The sequence below is a fragment of the Pagrus major genome, chromosome 8, assembly GCF_040436345.1.
Source record: "Pagrus major chromosome 8, Pma_NU_1.0".
NCBI classification, from domain to species: domain Eukaryota; kingdom Metazoa; phylum Chordata; class Actinopteri; order Spariformes; family Sparidae; genus Pagrus; species Pagrus major.
Window position 1 is genome coordinate 9,358,661 of NC_133222.1, and position 16,289 is coordinate 9,374,949.

Consider the following 16,289-nt stretch of genomic DNA (forward strand, 5'->3'; position numbering starts at 1 on the left):
TGAACCAGTTCCAGAGCTGCAGCAGTGCTACCGTGGAACAGTAAATATAGCCTCAGGCCCTCCATTTGTTACAGTTTATGATGTGCAATTTGGCGGCTTTCATACCAATAATAGTTAACAAGACATTTATGAAATAACTGCAGCGAATTACTGCATCTGGGGACGACAGGGATACGGGGTAGCTCTCAAGTAAATATAGAACCGGCTCCCTGTCATGCAGTTGGTGCAGTGTCCTCTTTCCACAGGTTCCCACACGTATGTCAGAGTGATCTCTTCAGAGTAAAACGGATGCAAAGCGATGTGTTCGGGGAAAACCCTCTGGCTGAATGACCCGAGCTGGAGGAATAATAATAAGTCTGGAATATTATCATGAGTGAAAGATCAGCCTGTGAAAGATGAAGATTGATGGTTGTACTTTGTGTTGCACTAGTGGCGTAAGGCAGGTTGAATAAATGTAGAAGAAGAATATTTTTTTAATTCTCCTTTGAGATCTGACATTGCTGACATGAGATATCATAGATTTTGGGTCATCCATACTTGTGTTTACATTCTCAGTGGATGTGTGTAACATGCCTGCAGTGCAGCGTGCCTTCCTCCCGCGGCTCGGCCCCCTGTTGGTGCTCTAATACTGTTGCAGCCCGTTCCGTTGAGTTGTGTGAGGTCTGTAACGACAGGAAGACAAAGGCATATTTTTCCGAGCAGGGGGCACTAGAGTGGGTGGTAGTGTTGCGCACCCCCCCTCCATCTATGTCCCAACTGAAGGAGAAAGTTGTCTGAGAGAAGAGAAAAGAGAGGAGGGGGAATGAGGCCCACTGTTTTCAAACTGTGTCTTTATGTCTCCCCTGACTGTGAGTGTGCCACAGCATTTCACAATGGAGGCCATTGTTTGTTTGGGGGAGAAAGCGTGGGTATTTTGTTTCAATCATTTCTTGAAGTCTTATGTTTGACACGCTGGGGGCTCAGCACTTCCTGTGGTTGGAGGCAGGCTTGTTCTCTGTGCCCATTTCCCCGCCTCTCTGCTGGCATCTGTCCTCTCTGCCCTCTGTGTCGTCCTCTGAATGTTCTGGTTTACTGCATGTTCACACCTGTGGAGATTTTCAGCGATGAGGCTGCAACTCTTTGGATTATCTTCGTAGTCTAGCGCTAATGAGCTCTGTCATGCTGGTCATGCTGGACGGGGTGACGGTCCTCTCTTGTGGAGTCCACGCAGAGCAGATCCGATCCTTCTCCATCTGCCTCAGAGGCATTAAACCCCCTCTTCCCAGCATCCACACTCCCCAGTGCAGCCCCCTGATTCCTCCCGCGGTGCTATGATGACATTTCACCTCTTCCAACGTGCGCTGACTCCTCCTTAATCCGACTAAGAGCTAATCTCTCATGGAGGGATGTGATCCTGGACTGAACTCTGCGCCTGATTGTGGCAGAGCAGAGAAAGGTCAGCTGACCGGCCGACTTACACACACTTCCGCCACCTTCTCTCCATCCTTCGCCTCCTTGGAGAACACCTGTCTGGCACAGGGATCGATTGCTGTGATTAAGACCCCCCGCCCCCAAACAGCCACATGCCTCTGCTACATGTCTGTTTTCTCCTTTTCTTCCAGCACATCTTTTGTATATTAAGCAATTATTTCTCAATAATTCCTTCCTAGGGTCTCTTTCTCTCTATCCTTGTGAGCATCTTTTGTTTTATTACTGGAGACATATTATGGTGAAGCCCAGCTGGTAATTTAGTGAGCTGTCTGCTAGAGAAAATGTCAAACTCAGACTTTCACAATAGCATATTATGAATGCACCAACAAAAACTCCTTACTTGGCTTGTGTTGATTAAGAAAGCTTGAAAAAAATGGCAGCATATGTGGAGTGTGTTTATATTTGTGTGTGTGTGTGTGTGTGTGTCTACTTGTTCCTTCGCTCTTCTTCTGTTTTCTCGCTCCTTCCTTCCCTCTCTCTTCCCTCCTCCTGAACAAGAGTGGCCATGTAAGCTGCTGAGGTCCCTAAAAGGGGCAAATGAAGCTGAGTGTTTCTCAGTGTGTGTGTGCGTGTGTGTGTGATGGAGAGAGAGAGAGAAACGGCCTGGTTGAGTGTAGAGAAAGAGAGGTGGTGGTGTAGGAGGAGGAGGAGGAGGAGGAGGAGGAATAACTGAACTCTCCGCCCACCCTGAAAAGAGGAGGTGAAAAATGGGGATAGAACCATGATGTCACTGGCAGCCAATGGGAAGTGTTGGCTGGGGACTGTCAGCTGTCCTGCTCCATCCACATCGGCTGCCCTCTTCTGCTGTCGGTACTGTAAGGCCAGACACGGCTTTATCCTTAGACTGCCACATCTACGGCCTCTAGCCTCTGACCTTTGACCCATGTGCCCGTGCTCTCGTCTTCCCCATGTCTCTTTGCTCTTGAGCCCGGCTCTCTGTAGTCAATACTGCAGCTGATTTGACGTTCCCTAAACTAAATATGTTGGAGATTAGATAGGGAACCGCAGTCTGTTTCCTATGGTTGCGACCAGAAGTGAATGGGAGGCTGTGTGCGTCATGGTGAAATCTGATTAACACCCAAACTAAGGTCGAAGCTGAAGAGCTGGAAGCCTGTGAGTGAAACTTAGTGAAGGTGACATAACCCCCAATTTGAGACTTGTAAACAGTGTTTTTTTCTTTACACTCCACTGCACAGGCTTTGTGCAACTGCCATATTTGGTGCTGTTGTTACCCAATTAGTAATGAGGACATGCTATTGTGAGTTCACTGTTTACTGCACTGTAGCCTTTTATTGTAATTGGTGCCTTTACATTTACACGGTAACCCACACCGGCTCTTTGACTGTCACCACTTGGAATAAAGGAGACGTTTAAGGTAATTTGTCCCCTACTGTAAATCACATGTGCAGCTTTTACTCCCATGGCAGACACACTCTTTGAAATGAAAGGATCAAGTGAAAACCAGCACATTGTTGAGTGCCAGGCATTTCCCATGATTGGTCCTCTTTCAGCTTATCAGTGTGCAAACATGACACAAAGTCAGCGGCAAGTGCCTTTATTCTTCTGTGTTGTTCAGCTGTCCATGAAGTACCTGCAAGCTGCAACCATTTAACTCCCCGAGCAGATAGGAAATTGGCAAAACAAGCATGAGGTTTGTGTATTTATAAGGAGAGGGTAAACCCCTGATGGGCTCCTTTCATGTGAAATTAAGCTTTGTATACGACAGGTCCTAGATCAATACAATACCGGTGTACTGTGATACCATCTGGGGCTGTGGTATCTTATCAGACCATTACACTTGAAAGGACCAGCCTACAGTCTCAGCACAGGCCCTCCACTTGGAGAGAATAGTCTCAGTGTCCCGTCGTAACAGATGTTAACTCTGGGCACAACTGTCCTTGCTGAACCCGCAGCTTGTCCTTTTTAAAGAACGAGTGCAGCCTCACAAAAAGGATACTGTGTGTACCCTCAAGAAACTCACTGTGAAAATGAAATTAAGTGGAGGAAAAAGGAAAACCCTAAATCCAGATGTCATATTTGAAGTGGCTAATAGGACGGTACAGAACGTCAGGCTCCACTGAGGTGGCAGACACTGAGGCGTGTATCCTAAAGAGAAAAGGGAGATGCATTGGAGAGACAGGAAGAGCAACGGCATTTCACCGCAGTCTGTCTGTGCGTGCCAGCAACCAGCCACTGTCAGACAACTGCAGTCAGACATACAGACAGAGACTGCAGTGTGAGCTACGTATATGATATCCAGACACAAACACCAATCCTTGCACGTATTTAAAATGTCAAACTGAACCATAATTTCAGGATTTGCACTCCGATGGCTATCAGCTCAGTAATCAACTTAATGGCCTTCTCAGTGTTTGTGAAGCGCTCCATTTTAACCTGGTGCGAATGCCCGCAAGTCGCACTGAACACAAACTTATCCCCATCAGCTCTTAAGCTCAGGGCGAATGTTGCTATGCTTAATCAGGATTAAGGCCTCCTTGAAGTCGATGCGAAATGAAGATGTGTCATTTTGAATCCAGACGTTGTGCCAGCAGGGAGAATGTATGCCGGACGGCGTGCCAGGACGAAGTCTGGGCACCGTGTGCCGCAAAGCTGCAGATGGTCATCTACAGAAATAGGCCTTGGCACCAGAGCCACTACTATTCTGATGCTCTGATGATGATAGGCTTGAACCAAGTTTGGGTACGGAGTAAAAATGTTACACAAGTGCTGCAAATGGTTTGCCTGCAACAGTTCACAGGTACTGCAATTCAAATGTCAGGTAACACTTTATATTAGGGCTCACATATTAACCACTCGTCTTTTATTTGCATTCATATTAGTTGCATATTCAGGGGTCAACGTTATTGCTTTTTTTTCCACTTGCGGAGCAAGTTAATCAAAAATCTACTTGCCGAGGTCAGTTTTTACTTGCCCATATACAAATTGTTATCGAACAACAACAAAGACTAGAGTTAATCGTCATCTTAGCAACAAAAGGTCTTGCATATCGAACATGGTATGACATTAACTGAGTGAGTGAGTGAATACAGGCTATATGAGACACTTTGCACCCAAAACCTAGTAAAACCATTCCAATTCTTTGTACAACCCTCGGCATCGAAACTGGCAACTGCTGTCCGATTGGTCAAGTGAGTTGCTAGATTTACTAGCCTGACGTGGCATTTTACATAGTGTTGAGCCTCTTTGTCATTGTAATGCACTCATTAATTTGTTTTTCTGCTAACCAGATTGTACAACTACTAGGCCATTATCTAAATGGTTTCCCACAATAACCTCCTAATTACTGCGTATTGATTGTAAGTAAGGAAGTTGTTGCAAGTGATTTACGGCGGTAAAGGCGGTAGTACTACACGAATAGTCTTTGATTAATATGGTCTATTCTGACAAATTCACTAATAGTTGGACACTTACTAACCCACACGGGTTCTACTAGTGAATTAGTTACGAGGAAGACCTCACAGAACATCATAATGTTGAACTTGCATTATGATTCAGTGCTATATATAGTATATTAAAGAAGCCTAGTAGCTGTATCACATCTGCATGTAGTCAAAAACAATATCAATGGTCAACACTATTGTCAGTATTCACATTGAACTGGAGGGATTATAAATGAGCCCTCTAATTATAAATACAAGTTATTTTCTCATTTGAAATGAAAATAAGTGCTGCATATTAATATAAATACACGACAGAGAGCTCTTTTAAAAAATGTGCCTTTTAGGAAAAATAAAATAAAAAGTGAACCTTGAGTTTCCCTCTCTCCATTTCACATCTTCACAGTCTCAACACATCTTAACAACTGAACAGTCTTGCCTTCCGTCATATCTCACACTTAGTAAACAGTAATTAGGAGGTTATGGAGCGTAAACTCTAAGTTAACTGCCTAAAAGTTGTAAACCATGGTCTCACAGAAAAAGGCATTAATATTAAGTGCTTTATTATGACTAATAAAGAGCCAATATGCTAATAAGCAGCTAGTTAATGGTTAATGTATGCACCTTAATATTAAGATTCAGCAAAAGTCACATTTTTAAAGCACCGAGGTGTTAACTGAAGTGTTGTGCACTCAGTTTGAACGTGTTGAGAATCAACATTGGTCCATATGTCTGGAGGTTGGAGGTGGTGGGTACACAGCCAGGTGTTAGACTGAGCCTGCACACATCCAGCACCTGAGCCAGTTGAAGCAGTAAGTTGTTCATTTTATGTGTACAGTTTGTTATGTTTCTCAGTCGCCAGTGTTGCGTAGTAAAGCTTGTGTTTGATGGATACCATGTACAGTTTATACATGTATCCAAGCATAAGTCTTCTTGAATGATTGTCTCCTCTGCATTCAAAAGAGGGATTAGAGAGCAGTATGTCGGAGGCTGAGGGGATGTGAGGGCTTGACACGCTCTCACTATCCCCAACCAGTCACCCAGCTAGCAAAACAACCAGCCGGCACAGCTCGTCAGCCAGCCAGCCAGCACAGCACAGCACTGCCAGGAAACACAGTGTATTTAATGAAGCAGATCTGGGAAGTCAGGTATTTTTAGAAGCCACTTTAAGTGTGAGGAAACACCTCCAAATCTGTGAAAAAGGAAAAAAAAACATTGCCTGAGTTCTCCCCTAAGTTGATTTTCCTATATGAAAGCCTACCTTAGCATCTGAGCTATGAAGTCTGTCACGTTCAGAGCCTGCAAGTGACATGATGATTTCTGTAAATGTCATTATTGAGCTCAACCAGAGGAAGAAAAAGTTTAAACTGGCGGTACTTTGATTTGCCCTTGCTGAACGGATTTACTGTCCTACTGATTGTGTTTCTTCAAATGAGCATCAGGAATGCAACAGGTGATGCACCTACTTGCCATTCATAGGGTAGTAAGAGTCACAGAGAGGAAGCATCTCTGTAGTACTTGATTTAGACATGTCGTTCAAAGCGAAGCTAAAATGATTCGGTGCCATGAATCTGTGTGAAAGCTAAGTGGGCCTGTTTTTTAAAAACCCCTCCAAGTCATGACAGCCACTATGTGAGTGAGTCCACAGAGTAAGTTGGAGAGTTGCCTGATTTAATGAGGAAGAATGCCGCAGAGGTCCGTCTTCATGTTACAAATGTGACTCCAGGGGTGCTTCTGTTGAGGGATGAAATGGGACTCTGGGAGTTTGGGCCTACTAGAAGTCCGGCCTGCAGAGATTTAGAGGTTCAGCTCGGGCTCAGGCTAAGTTCTGGAGTTTGACCCCACCGGCCACCCTGTGAAGTAGCTCTTCTTTTAAAGGGATTTAAGATGATGTTTATTAGCACTCTGTTTTGAATCATCAGTTAATCTGCAGATTATTTTCAAGATTCATCTTTTAGTCTATAAAATGTCAAAAATTATGGAAAATGCTCATCACAATATCTCAGAGCCCATAGTGACATCTTCAAATTGCTAGTTATGGACCTTCATATCAAGTTTTTTTCTTTATCTGTCTATACATGAATTGAGAGCACTATTTTTGTTATTAATTAATCTGCAGATTATTTTCTTAATTAACTGAATAATAATTCTGCCTGTAAAACAGTGAAATATGCCCATTACAACCAGAAAACTTTATCCGACCAGCAAAAAACCCCCAAAGATTTTCCCTCTGCTGTGATAAATGACCAAGAAAAGAATCAAATCCTCAAATGTGAGAAGTAAGAACAAGCTTATATTTGGCATAATTAGATCTGGCATCCTGTCAAACAATTCACATAAATTGCCTCAAGAATTACTAAAATTAATAAAAAGATATATTGTTTTTGTACCTCATTAGCATGGTTAACATTATTGTATCCCTACCTTTCATATTACATTTTCTATTAACCAGAATCCATGCTTATGATGGCTATTAATAATTACTTGCAATGAATAATGCTGACTTATATCAGAATATTCATGTACATTGTATTTGCCTTTGTTTTGGTAAAATACCAGGATCTTCTTACTCACTTTTTCCACTCTTTTAACGTGTCTTTAATAGCTTTCAGACCATCCTCCTCCTCTCCCGTGATAAAAACACAAAGTGTTCTCACATGTGACGGTGCTGCATACCTGTGTCCTGTTAATAAGTGCAATCAACAACAAAGCAACAACAACAACAGCAGCAGCTGCAGAGTGAGCCCAGGCCTGAGGGTAGAAGGAAGGGGTGTGTGTTCATGTGTGTGTGTGTGTGTGTGTTGTTGTGACTGAATGCGAGTGAGGGGAAATGCCACGCATGCCTGAACACACAGACCAGCACATAGTTGTGTGAAAAACACATTGCTGGTCTTTAGTGGGCATGGGAGTGGAAGAGACCCAGAAACACTGGGACGGGGAGGAGAGGGCTCAAACACACCTTTGTGCGCAGGACTGAAGAGAGATTTAGCCAAGCTCTCCTGAGCCAGCTGTCTGCATGAGAAAATCACATCATGACGCTGTGCAGTGTTCCCCCTCTGAAAAAAAAACAAAAAACCCCGGATCAGCAGAACGCTGGATCTTGCCGAACATGCACGTCCAGACACACTCTGTCTGAAAAGGTGAAAAACACCACTTTAGATTAGATCATCCTGGCGCTTGAGACTCTATCGCTGTAGCAGTGAGACTGCACCGGAATCTCTGATGCGGTTTGCCTTTGGCTGCGAGCGGAGGAAGCATCCTCTCTCTGGCCGTCTGGGCTGATGTGGTTTAAACAAGTGTCTGGAGTGATCCACTGGGGGCTCCCAGGGAGGATCGGGTTGCCGGATGAGGATGTGGCCTGATGGAGCTCAGGGAGCTGGGGGGTGGGGGGGGTCGGCCTGCGATCAGGGCTGCAGCAGCCCCTCATAGGCCTGCCGTCTGCTACTGTACTCCTGTTCTGCTACCTTACTGTCTGCTGTTGCCCACAGCTCCGGTAACCCGAGCTCAACGGTTCTGACTCTGCACAGAGTGGGAGGCTTCACATCCCCGCCGTGCAGTGGATTACTGTAGTGTGCAGTAGAGTGAATACTTTGGTAAATGGAGGTGATGTAGAGATAAATTTAATCATGTCCTAATGGAGCTATGGCCCCGTTTATATTGTGGAGCAAGGACAGGCAGTGTGACTGAGCTACTACAGCACCCTCCTTCAAAATCATGCACACATCACCATCATGAAAAAAAAAAAAGCATGATTGTATCTTAACTATACCTACACATTTAGATAAAGCATCTTTACAGTCACAGCTGAAATGTTTTTCTTCCTGCAGATTTGAATCTCCTCCTCTCTTCCCGTACAGCCGAGTCATGTTTTGTTATTTAGCTGACGTTCAAGTTAAGGGTCAGAACTGTTTACAGGAGTAATCTTGCTAAGGCTTGTTGTTGAGTAAGCTGCGTCTGTTCAGGTTTTCCCCTTAACTTATGGTTTCTCCGGATCTGTGCAAAAGCCATGCTTAATCACTATGGTTACGACTCCCCCTCCCAGGCCTGCTCAAGAGAGGACTTGTTTACCATCTCTGCTCCAGACTCAATAACATGTCAGTCATCGGGATTAGCACCGCCCCTGCCCACCTGCTATTGGTCCAGCAGATAGCTCTCAGTTTAACCCCCACCCTCCTCTCTCACCGACACCCTCCTCCCTGCCGTCCCTCCCCTCGAGCCCCACTGTGAATAATGAATGATTTCCCAACTGTCTGTCACGCTTCCTACTTATCTTCAATGACACAGGGAAAACATACCGTGCTTTGATATATTATGAAGAATGATATACTTCATCTTTCATTAGATCATTTTGATGTTTCACTGTGTCCGACATGTGGGATTGGTTAGGGAAAATCCTCTCCGTTTACCAAACTTCTTATATTCTCACACCCGCTTCTCATCTTCATCTCCCTCATCTTTAGAGAGAGCGGCGGCCCGTTGGCAAGTAAACGTGTCACCAGCCTCCCAATGTAAACAGTGTAGTAGTCTCCTTACACAGCGTGCTCTCGAGCAAATGGGACATGACTCGCATTCAGATGAGGAGCACTGCTGCACCGCAATCCTCATCCTCCCGAGCAACCGCCGGCATTCTTATTCAATAAAGTCATGCATTTGTTTGAGGAGGCAACTATAAAACCTCTCACCTGTCCTCCTACCACACACACACACACACACACAGACCCTACTCCAGCCAGACAGTGTTGAAATCTAGCCGTCTTGTTATCAGATTGAAGCTGCATTTTTTTGTCAATACAGACCGTGTGGAAAGAGGAGGGGTGAGGCATGGTTGAAGGGCTCTGGGTCACATGACCCTGAACCCCCGTCTTGCATGCTGCGCTTTAAGAAAGCAAGGCCAGCCTGACAGAGGAATAAATTTGATGCCTCTGATGTACGCAGTTGTGCTCTGCTGCAGGCTCACATTCAAACTGATGCTTGCATCTTATTTTTTGTACGTTCAGTTTTAGGCTTCCCTTTTCTTATCTCACATTATACCTCCGTGATCATGTTTGCAGCTAAAATAGCCCGCTCTTCTCAAGTTTCCGTAGCAATTCCTGAAGTCGTTATTGTGTCATTGCAGCGGAACAAGGGATTAACATCCTCCCCCTTGAGTCCTCTGCGGCCTGAAACATTCTGCGGATTCTTCACATAGTCCGGTGACTGGAGGGATACCTTTAGAACAAAAAACAAACAGTGCACAGCACTTGTCTGTCCCTCGAGCCTATCAGTGATTTGTCCTCCTCCCCCTGCGGCTGCGTTTAATGGCGGTTGTAGGGATGCACCAGCTGCTCTGAGGGAGGCTCCTCAGTGCTCACTGTTGTCTCGTTTACTATGGATGAAATGGACCCGGCCGCTCCACGTGTCGCAGCGCTCTGGTGAACGGGCTGGTGGTTGGCTATGGTGTCTGACCTGACTGTGTTTGCTCAGGGAACGAGCAGGAGGGAGGGGGGGTTGTGTAACTACTGTATGAGAGGAGCAACATCATAACCCTCCCTACCCCCACTCCTCCCCATGAGTATGACTTCTTTGACTCTGCAGCCTCAGATCATGTCCAAGTTTTTGTTTCTCCAAAACCTCGTCTTTCAACAGTTGCTTAATGTAATACAGTACGCAATTAAATGGGGTCAAATCCCAGCCTGCTGATGCCTCCAATTTATTCCTGCTCATATTAAACATCCACTCAGGGGACTACAAGGATGATGACGAGTTATCTTAAGAGGAGCCCCTTGTTAGGTAGTCCCTTTCCTTTGAAGTAGTGGAAACCCACAATGCCCCGCATAGCTATGTGTCGAGAGCAGCGGCGTGGAAATAGGGCTGCATTAGGAGCATCTATAAATAGTGGATTGTATCCTTGATACCACGGGTTGTTTGGTCACACAGTGAAACCGGGTCGACTTATATGGTTTTAAGGCAGCAGCTCTGCCCCCCCCCCCCCCCCCTCGCTTTCTTCTGGTGGAAGGTATGCATGTTTGGAATTTCTCTTCATTGAGGAATCTGTTAAAATGATGCAGGAAGGAAGGGACCTCCTCCAGTACGGCTCATTAGAGTTTGCCTTGGCTGCCCCCTTTTGGTCGGATTCCAAGAAAATTAAGCCTCGCTGATGTTTCTGTTCTCTTTTTTTTTTCCTCCTCACTCTGCAAATGTGCAACACTGATGTGATGTGCCGGCTTTAAACACACTTAGGTCAGCATCGTATTTCCAATCAAATCACAGCCGCCATGTGAGAACCTGTGTGTGTTGGCATTTGATGATGTAGGTTTAAAAAAGGCCTTTGCCATTTTCTTTGGAGCAAATCCAGAATAGTTGGATACAGTGTTCATAAAGTGCCACAGTGCCAGTCAACTCCTGGTGTGGTGGAGCGTGGACGTAATGTGAAGCTATAGATAGTGTAGCAAAGGCCACAAAGATAAATACTCTTAATTGTTCTCATGCCGTCATGAAAAAACTCACTTCAATACACTTGAATGCAGTCGTAATGTGATAATTTCATGGTCTGTCTTATCAGGAGAGGTACTGCAGTGTATTTAACAATAAATATATGGTATCATGTCTACTGAATGTCTACAGATTTATTTTTGTTTTTGAGGGTTTGAGAGTTTTGTTTGTCAACCTCTTCTTCACTATTAGATTTGCCTGAATGTGAGAAAGAATGGCAACTATTTGAGATGCCGTCAGGAGTGGGAACGATCACTCCCCTTCCCTTGTGGAGCGAAACTGGAGTTGGCACTGTAGGAGTGTGTGTGTGTGTGTGTGTGTGTGTGTGTGTGTGTGTGTGTGTGTGTGTGTGTGTGTGTGTGTGTGTGTGTGTGTGTGTGTGTGTGTGTGTGTGTGTGTGTGTGTGTGTGTGTGTGTGTGTGTGTGTGCGTGTTTGCTCTGCAGCATTGCTGTAGTGCACCGTCACGTTCTTAACCTACACAGATGTTTTGTAAAGCAACATGAAATATTCATCAAGAGATTAGCTCGGCAGCCGGCTTCATTCTCTCCACTGATTTCACAGAGCGAGCCGGCGATGCTCCGACACCCGCATTTAATTTAAAAGCAAATAAACAAGCAGCGCTCCTTTTTTCCTCTTTCTCCCTGGCACCCGCAGATGCTCACATACCAACATGCTTGTGCACACATGTCTCACACACATGTATTCTCATCCCTAATCACGTGCACTCCTGCAGATGTGTCTGTAAAGAGGATGGCTGAAATAATGACACCGAGGACAATGAAGTCAAATTTTTTAGTCTTGCAGATGATAATGGCACACATGAAAGAGAGAGTGGTGAAATGTGTGTTTTAGTGTACTTTTGTCTGAGTGTGTTTGATTGTGTGCACATTTCCTTCCAGCTCTGGCTTTGCACCAGGAGGCGGTTGCTAAGGAACCAGGAGTGCTGTGCCTCCTATTTCAGTTCAGTTCAGTGTAGTTCAGTTCAGCTTTATTGCCCCTGTGGGGAAATTTGCTTTGCAGCAATAACAAAGAGCATAACAATAAATAGTAAACACTTCAGGCCCTAATACAGCAAACAACGCGAGGGTGTGGGGGGCAGGGCTTTGCTGCCTGCACTATATGCAAAAAAGGGCTGTTATTTTTTTTCAAACGTGCAGATAGATTTCTTATATTCTACAAGAAACCTGAACCTTGACTCAGTCTTTCACAGAGTCAGCGCTTTATCTGGATGGAGACTTCTCAAACAGGGAACAATCATTAGCAAAAGAATACCTTGTCACCAGGCCCTTTCACAATCATTCATACAAGTCCTCAAACACACACTCCAGGTGCTCTTTCTATGGAGTGGACTCATTGGAAACTAGGACACTCCTGCCTGCAGTGTCTCAAGATTAGTTAACAGTGGGAATCATCTGCTTTCTTCACTCTACATCTGCTTTTTTCAGAAGTGCTTCTTCTCTATAAATAGGCTACAGTAAAACTGCTTTTGAACATTGGAAACAGACGCTTTCCATTTCTGATTTTCATCTGTGTCACTTATCTCTTAAGTGTGAAGCTGAGGAGATTGTCAGAAGCAGTTGGTGAATCTAACAAACAAGCACTGAACTCGCTTTCTGGTGTCTTATTACCTGAATGAGTACTTTTCTGTTTTTGTTGGATTTGGAAATACTTTTTCCTCCAGGGTTTAAGGGCTGATGCATTAATGTTCATTATGTAAGCGCTGCAAGATAAATCTGTCAGGGTGCACAATCTGTCAAATGGACTATTTGTCCATCCCGAGCGTTGGGAAAATGCTGTGTTATTGATAACATATTGTTATGGCTTTTGGTCTCTCAGTGATGCTCAGTAAACAGAGGAGCTTCTATTATTCATGTTACTCAAGCTTAATTTGAAACACCCCACACAATAGTTTTACTGTCGCTTTTTTTTCTCGCAGCCTGGAACGATGTACAGTAGTTCTTTCTTAGAAGCTGCAGTGATAGCGGGAGGGCTGCAATAGTCAGTCTTTTTTCCATTATAGAAGAATAACGAGGAAATAAGATAGTATATTGTGCGTTTTTTTTTCTGTTATTCATTTATTTTTAGTGGCTCTGTGGTTGCAGATTTGGTTAAAAACAAAAGGCAAGGATACATTTGCTTCCACAAATGTCTTTTTCACATTGCTGTCAAAGTAAAGATGATACCACGGGTGATCACATTAAGTGAGGCCAGCTCTGCACTCCAGTTCCTCCGTGATGGTGTTCTCCAGCTCTGCCTCTTCACTTGGGGCCAGCGTAGCTCAGTCATGCACAGAAAAACACATTTAAACATTTTAAAACACGACATCCTCATGTCATGAATTTGCATTTGTGTCTAAATATAAATGCCATCACTTGTGCCTTAATCAAAAAACCCTCCTGTACATATTTTAATACATGTATACACTTTAGTTGCCAGTTTATTGTGAGGACAAATGCCTCTGCTCATTGTCCTCACATGCCAGATAGCGTGTATCACGGGGCTCTGAGATTCATTACAAACTGTTGTTCTCTTACTCATCATTGTGTATTATTCTCAGAAGTGAATTGGTCTGGTTTAGGTGCATGCCGCCTCAGTCGCTGCCTGTTGTGTTTTTATTTAGAAAGCCATCCTTGGCAAACTTCCTCTTTACTTATCTTTTCAGCTTGAGGTATGGAAATCACAGTCTTTGTTCACTTGACATTTTTTTTTTACGATTTGTTGTTTCCAAAGTCCAAACCAAATTTGGAAAGAGAGCTTTTCACCGCTACAGACTGAATGTAAACTTGTAATAATGTAAACCACTGAACCATTTTAAAACTGCGGTGAGCTGCATTGAATCCAGGATGTCTGTGTGCAAGTGTTTTATCTTGACCTTTATAATCCTTGACTTCAGCGGTGCAGACTGTTTACACCCACCCAAAACTCACCTCTCGCCCATCTTTTCTCTGTCTCCTCCAGTGTGCCCAGACCACTGCAAGCTTGCCTGCACAGACAAAGGGGAGTGTTGCCACAGCCAGTGCCTGGGCAGCTGCACTGAACCCAACAACGACATGGCCTGCTCCGCCTGCCTCCACTATCACCACGAGGGTCGCTGTGTACCAGACTGTCCGCCAGACACTTACAAGTTCGAGGGCTGGCGCTGCATCACCATGGACTTGTGCTCTCAAGTGCACCTGCCCGTAGACATGCACTTTGTCATCCACAGGGGAGAGTGCATGCCCGAATGCCCCTCCGGCTTCACACGCAACGAGACCAATCGGTAAAGACGTAGCCTTCGCTTCTGGTTTAGGTCCTGATGATTTAGAAATGTCACGGCAGGTGACACACTGAATGTACAAAGAGCTGTTAAAACGTAACAATTTTACTTTCAAGGCTCAAACTTACCCTTTTTTAAATGTTCTGTATTTGATCTTTTATACAGAGAGAGCCAGAGTATTACGTAGGTAATTTTCCCTGGATGATTTTGCTGTGAGGTTTCTCCTCAGTATTCAGACACTAGAGCCACTCGTGCTCACTGTGTACTTCTGCATAAAGAATTTTTTGCATAAAGTATCCTTGAGCTGAACTTCACCTGACCTGCCCCCTCACAAGCCCTTTTCTTTAAGGAGGTCTCAAAGCTTGAAAGTGCTGGAGGTTAAGAGCACGACAGACTATTAATGATTCAAGTTTAGACTCCCCAGACTGTTTAGAGACAGTGAAAAGTGCTCGACATAGCGGCTTGTTCTCATTGCTACTGCTTTCATAGATTAATACTCAGAGGTTTTGAGAAGTGACTCACCTGACATTTACTTTGTTTGACATTAACCTGGAATAAGAAAACTTTGTGTTCAACTTTCCTCCCTGTTTTGTCTCGTCAGTTCCCAAACTTTCCACTCTGACTCTCCGATGCTGTATATTTTTTGGACGTACCGCTGCTGTTTTGTCTCTGAGGTCAATACAGTGAGTCACTCTCTCACGAGTTCAGATGAGGGCCCATAAAAGATTAAACTCTCAGTGTGAGAGATGACCTTGTGTCGTGCACTGAATTTATTTGCCTGAATCCTTTGGAATGCTTGGGAGTTAGGGAGTGGGCAAATGATTTCTGAGTGAGGTAGAAAAGTTCACCTAATATATTGCTTTTTTTTATTTATTAATGTCTCTTTCTTCTTATACACTCCCTCCCTTTTGATACAGCATGTTATGCAGTGCCTGCAACGGCCCGTGTGATAAGCCCTGCACCTCCTCGGCCATCGACTCTGTGGATGCTGCTCAGTCTCTAAAGGACTGCACCATCATCGAAGGCAATCTGGACATCAACATCCGCCGCGGAAGTGAGTGCTACTAACACCACATTTACTGTTGATTTTGCAGTGTAACATAGCTTAGTAGGCCATGCTATACTCAACTCCAGGAAATTTTAGTGGACTAAACTACAACATCAGCTGCAACTAAAGAGAGCAGACACACTCACAGCCCCAACACTCAACAGAATATTTAAAGGTCCCATATTAGTATTAATTTTGCCTGAAAGGAAAAGTTCACCCAAAAATGAAAATTCAGTCATTATCTACTCACCCACACGCTGATGGAAAGTTTTGTAGTCATTTCTGGAGCTTCACAGTAAAACAGAGCGTCAGCATTCTCCTAAACACCTGCAGCAGATGGGGCCTTGTTTTGAAATGTAAAAAAACAAAACAAAAAGAACATAAAATTGTTCTGTACATCTAGTCAGGCGTAATCTTAGTCTCTGGAAGCTTTGAGATACCAAATTGATATGAAAAGATGTTATTTACACCCCTTTTGGAGGTCAAGCTCTTGCTTTCGTCTTAAATGATGTCTGTTCAAACTAGTTACAGATCTCTGGGCTTTCCGAGCCTTAGACTGCTTACTTCAGACAAGCTGTATGGAGCCTTTTTTCCCTATCAACTTCAGTTGTTAAGGAGACCGCTGCAATACTGTTATTCTGTGAA

General features: G+C 44.3%; 1 protein-coding gene across 1 annotated transcript in view; it reads left to right on the forward strand.

Moving 5' to 3' along the window:
- igf1ra (insulin-like growth factor 1a receptor) overlaps positions 1–16,289 on the forward strand; it is a 75,892-nt gene that overhangs the window by 40,481 nt on the left and 19,122 nt on the right. The window contains exons 3-4 of the mRNA XM_073472627.1: positions 14,299–14,599; positions 15,514–15,650. Of these exons, the coding sequence (XP_073328728.1) occupies positions 14,299–14,599; positions 15,514–15,650 (438 nt within the window). The remainder of the gene's footprint in view (positions 1–14,298; positions 14,600–15,513; positions 15,651–16,289) is intronic.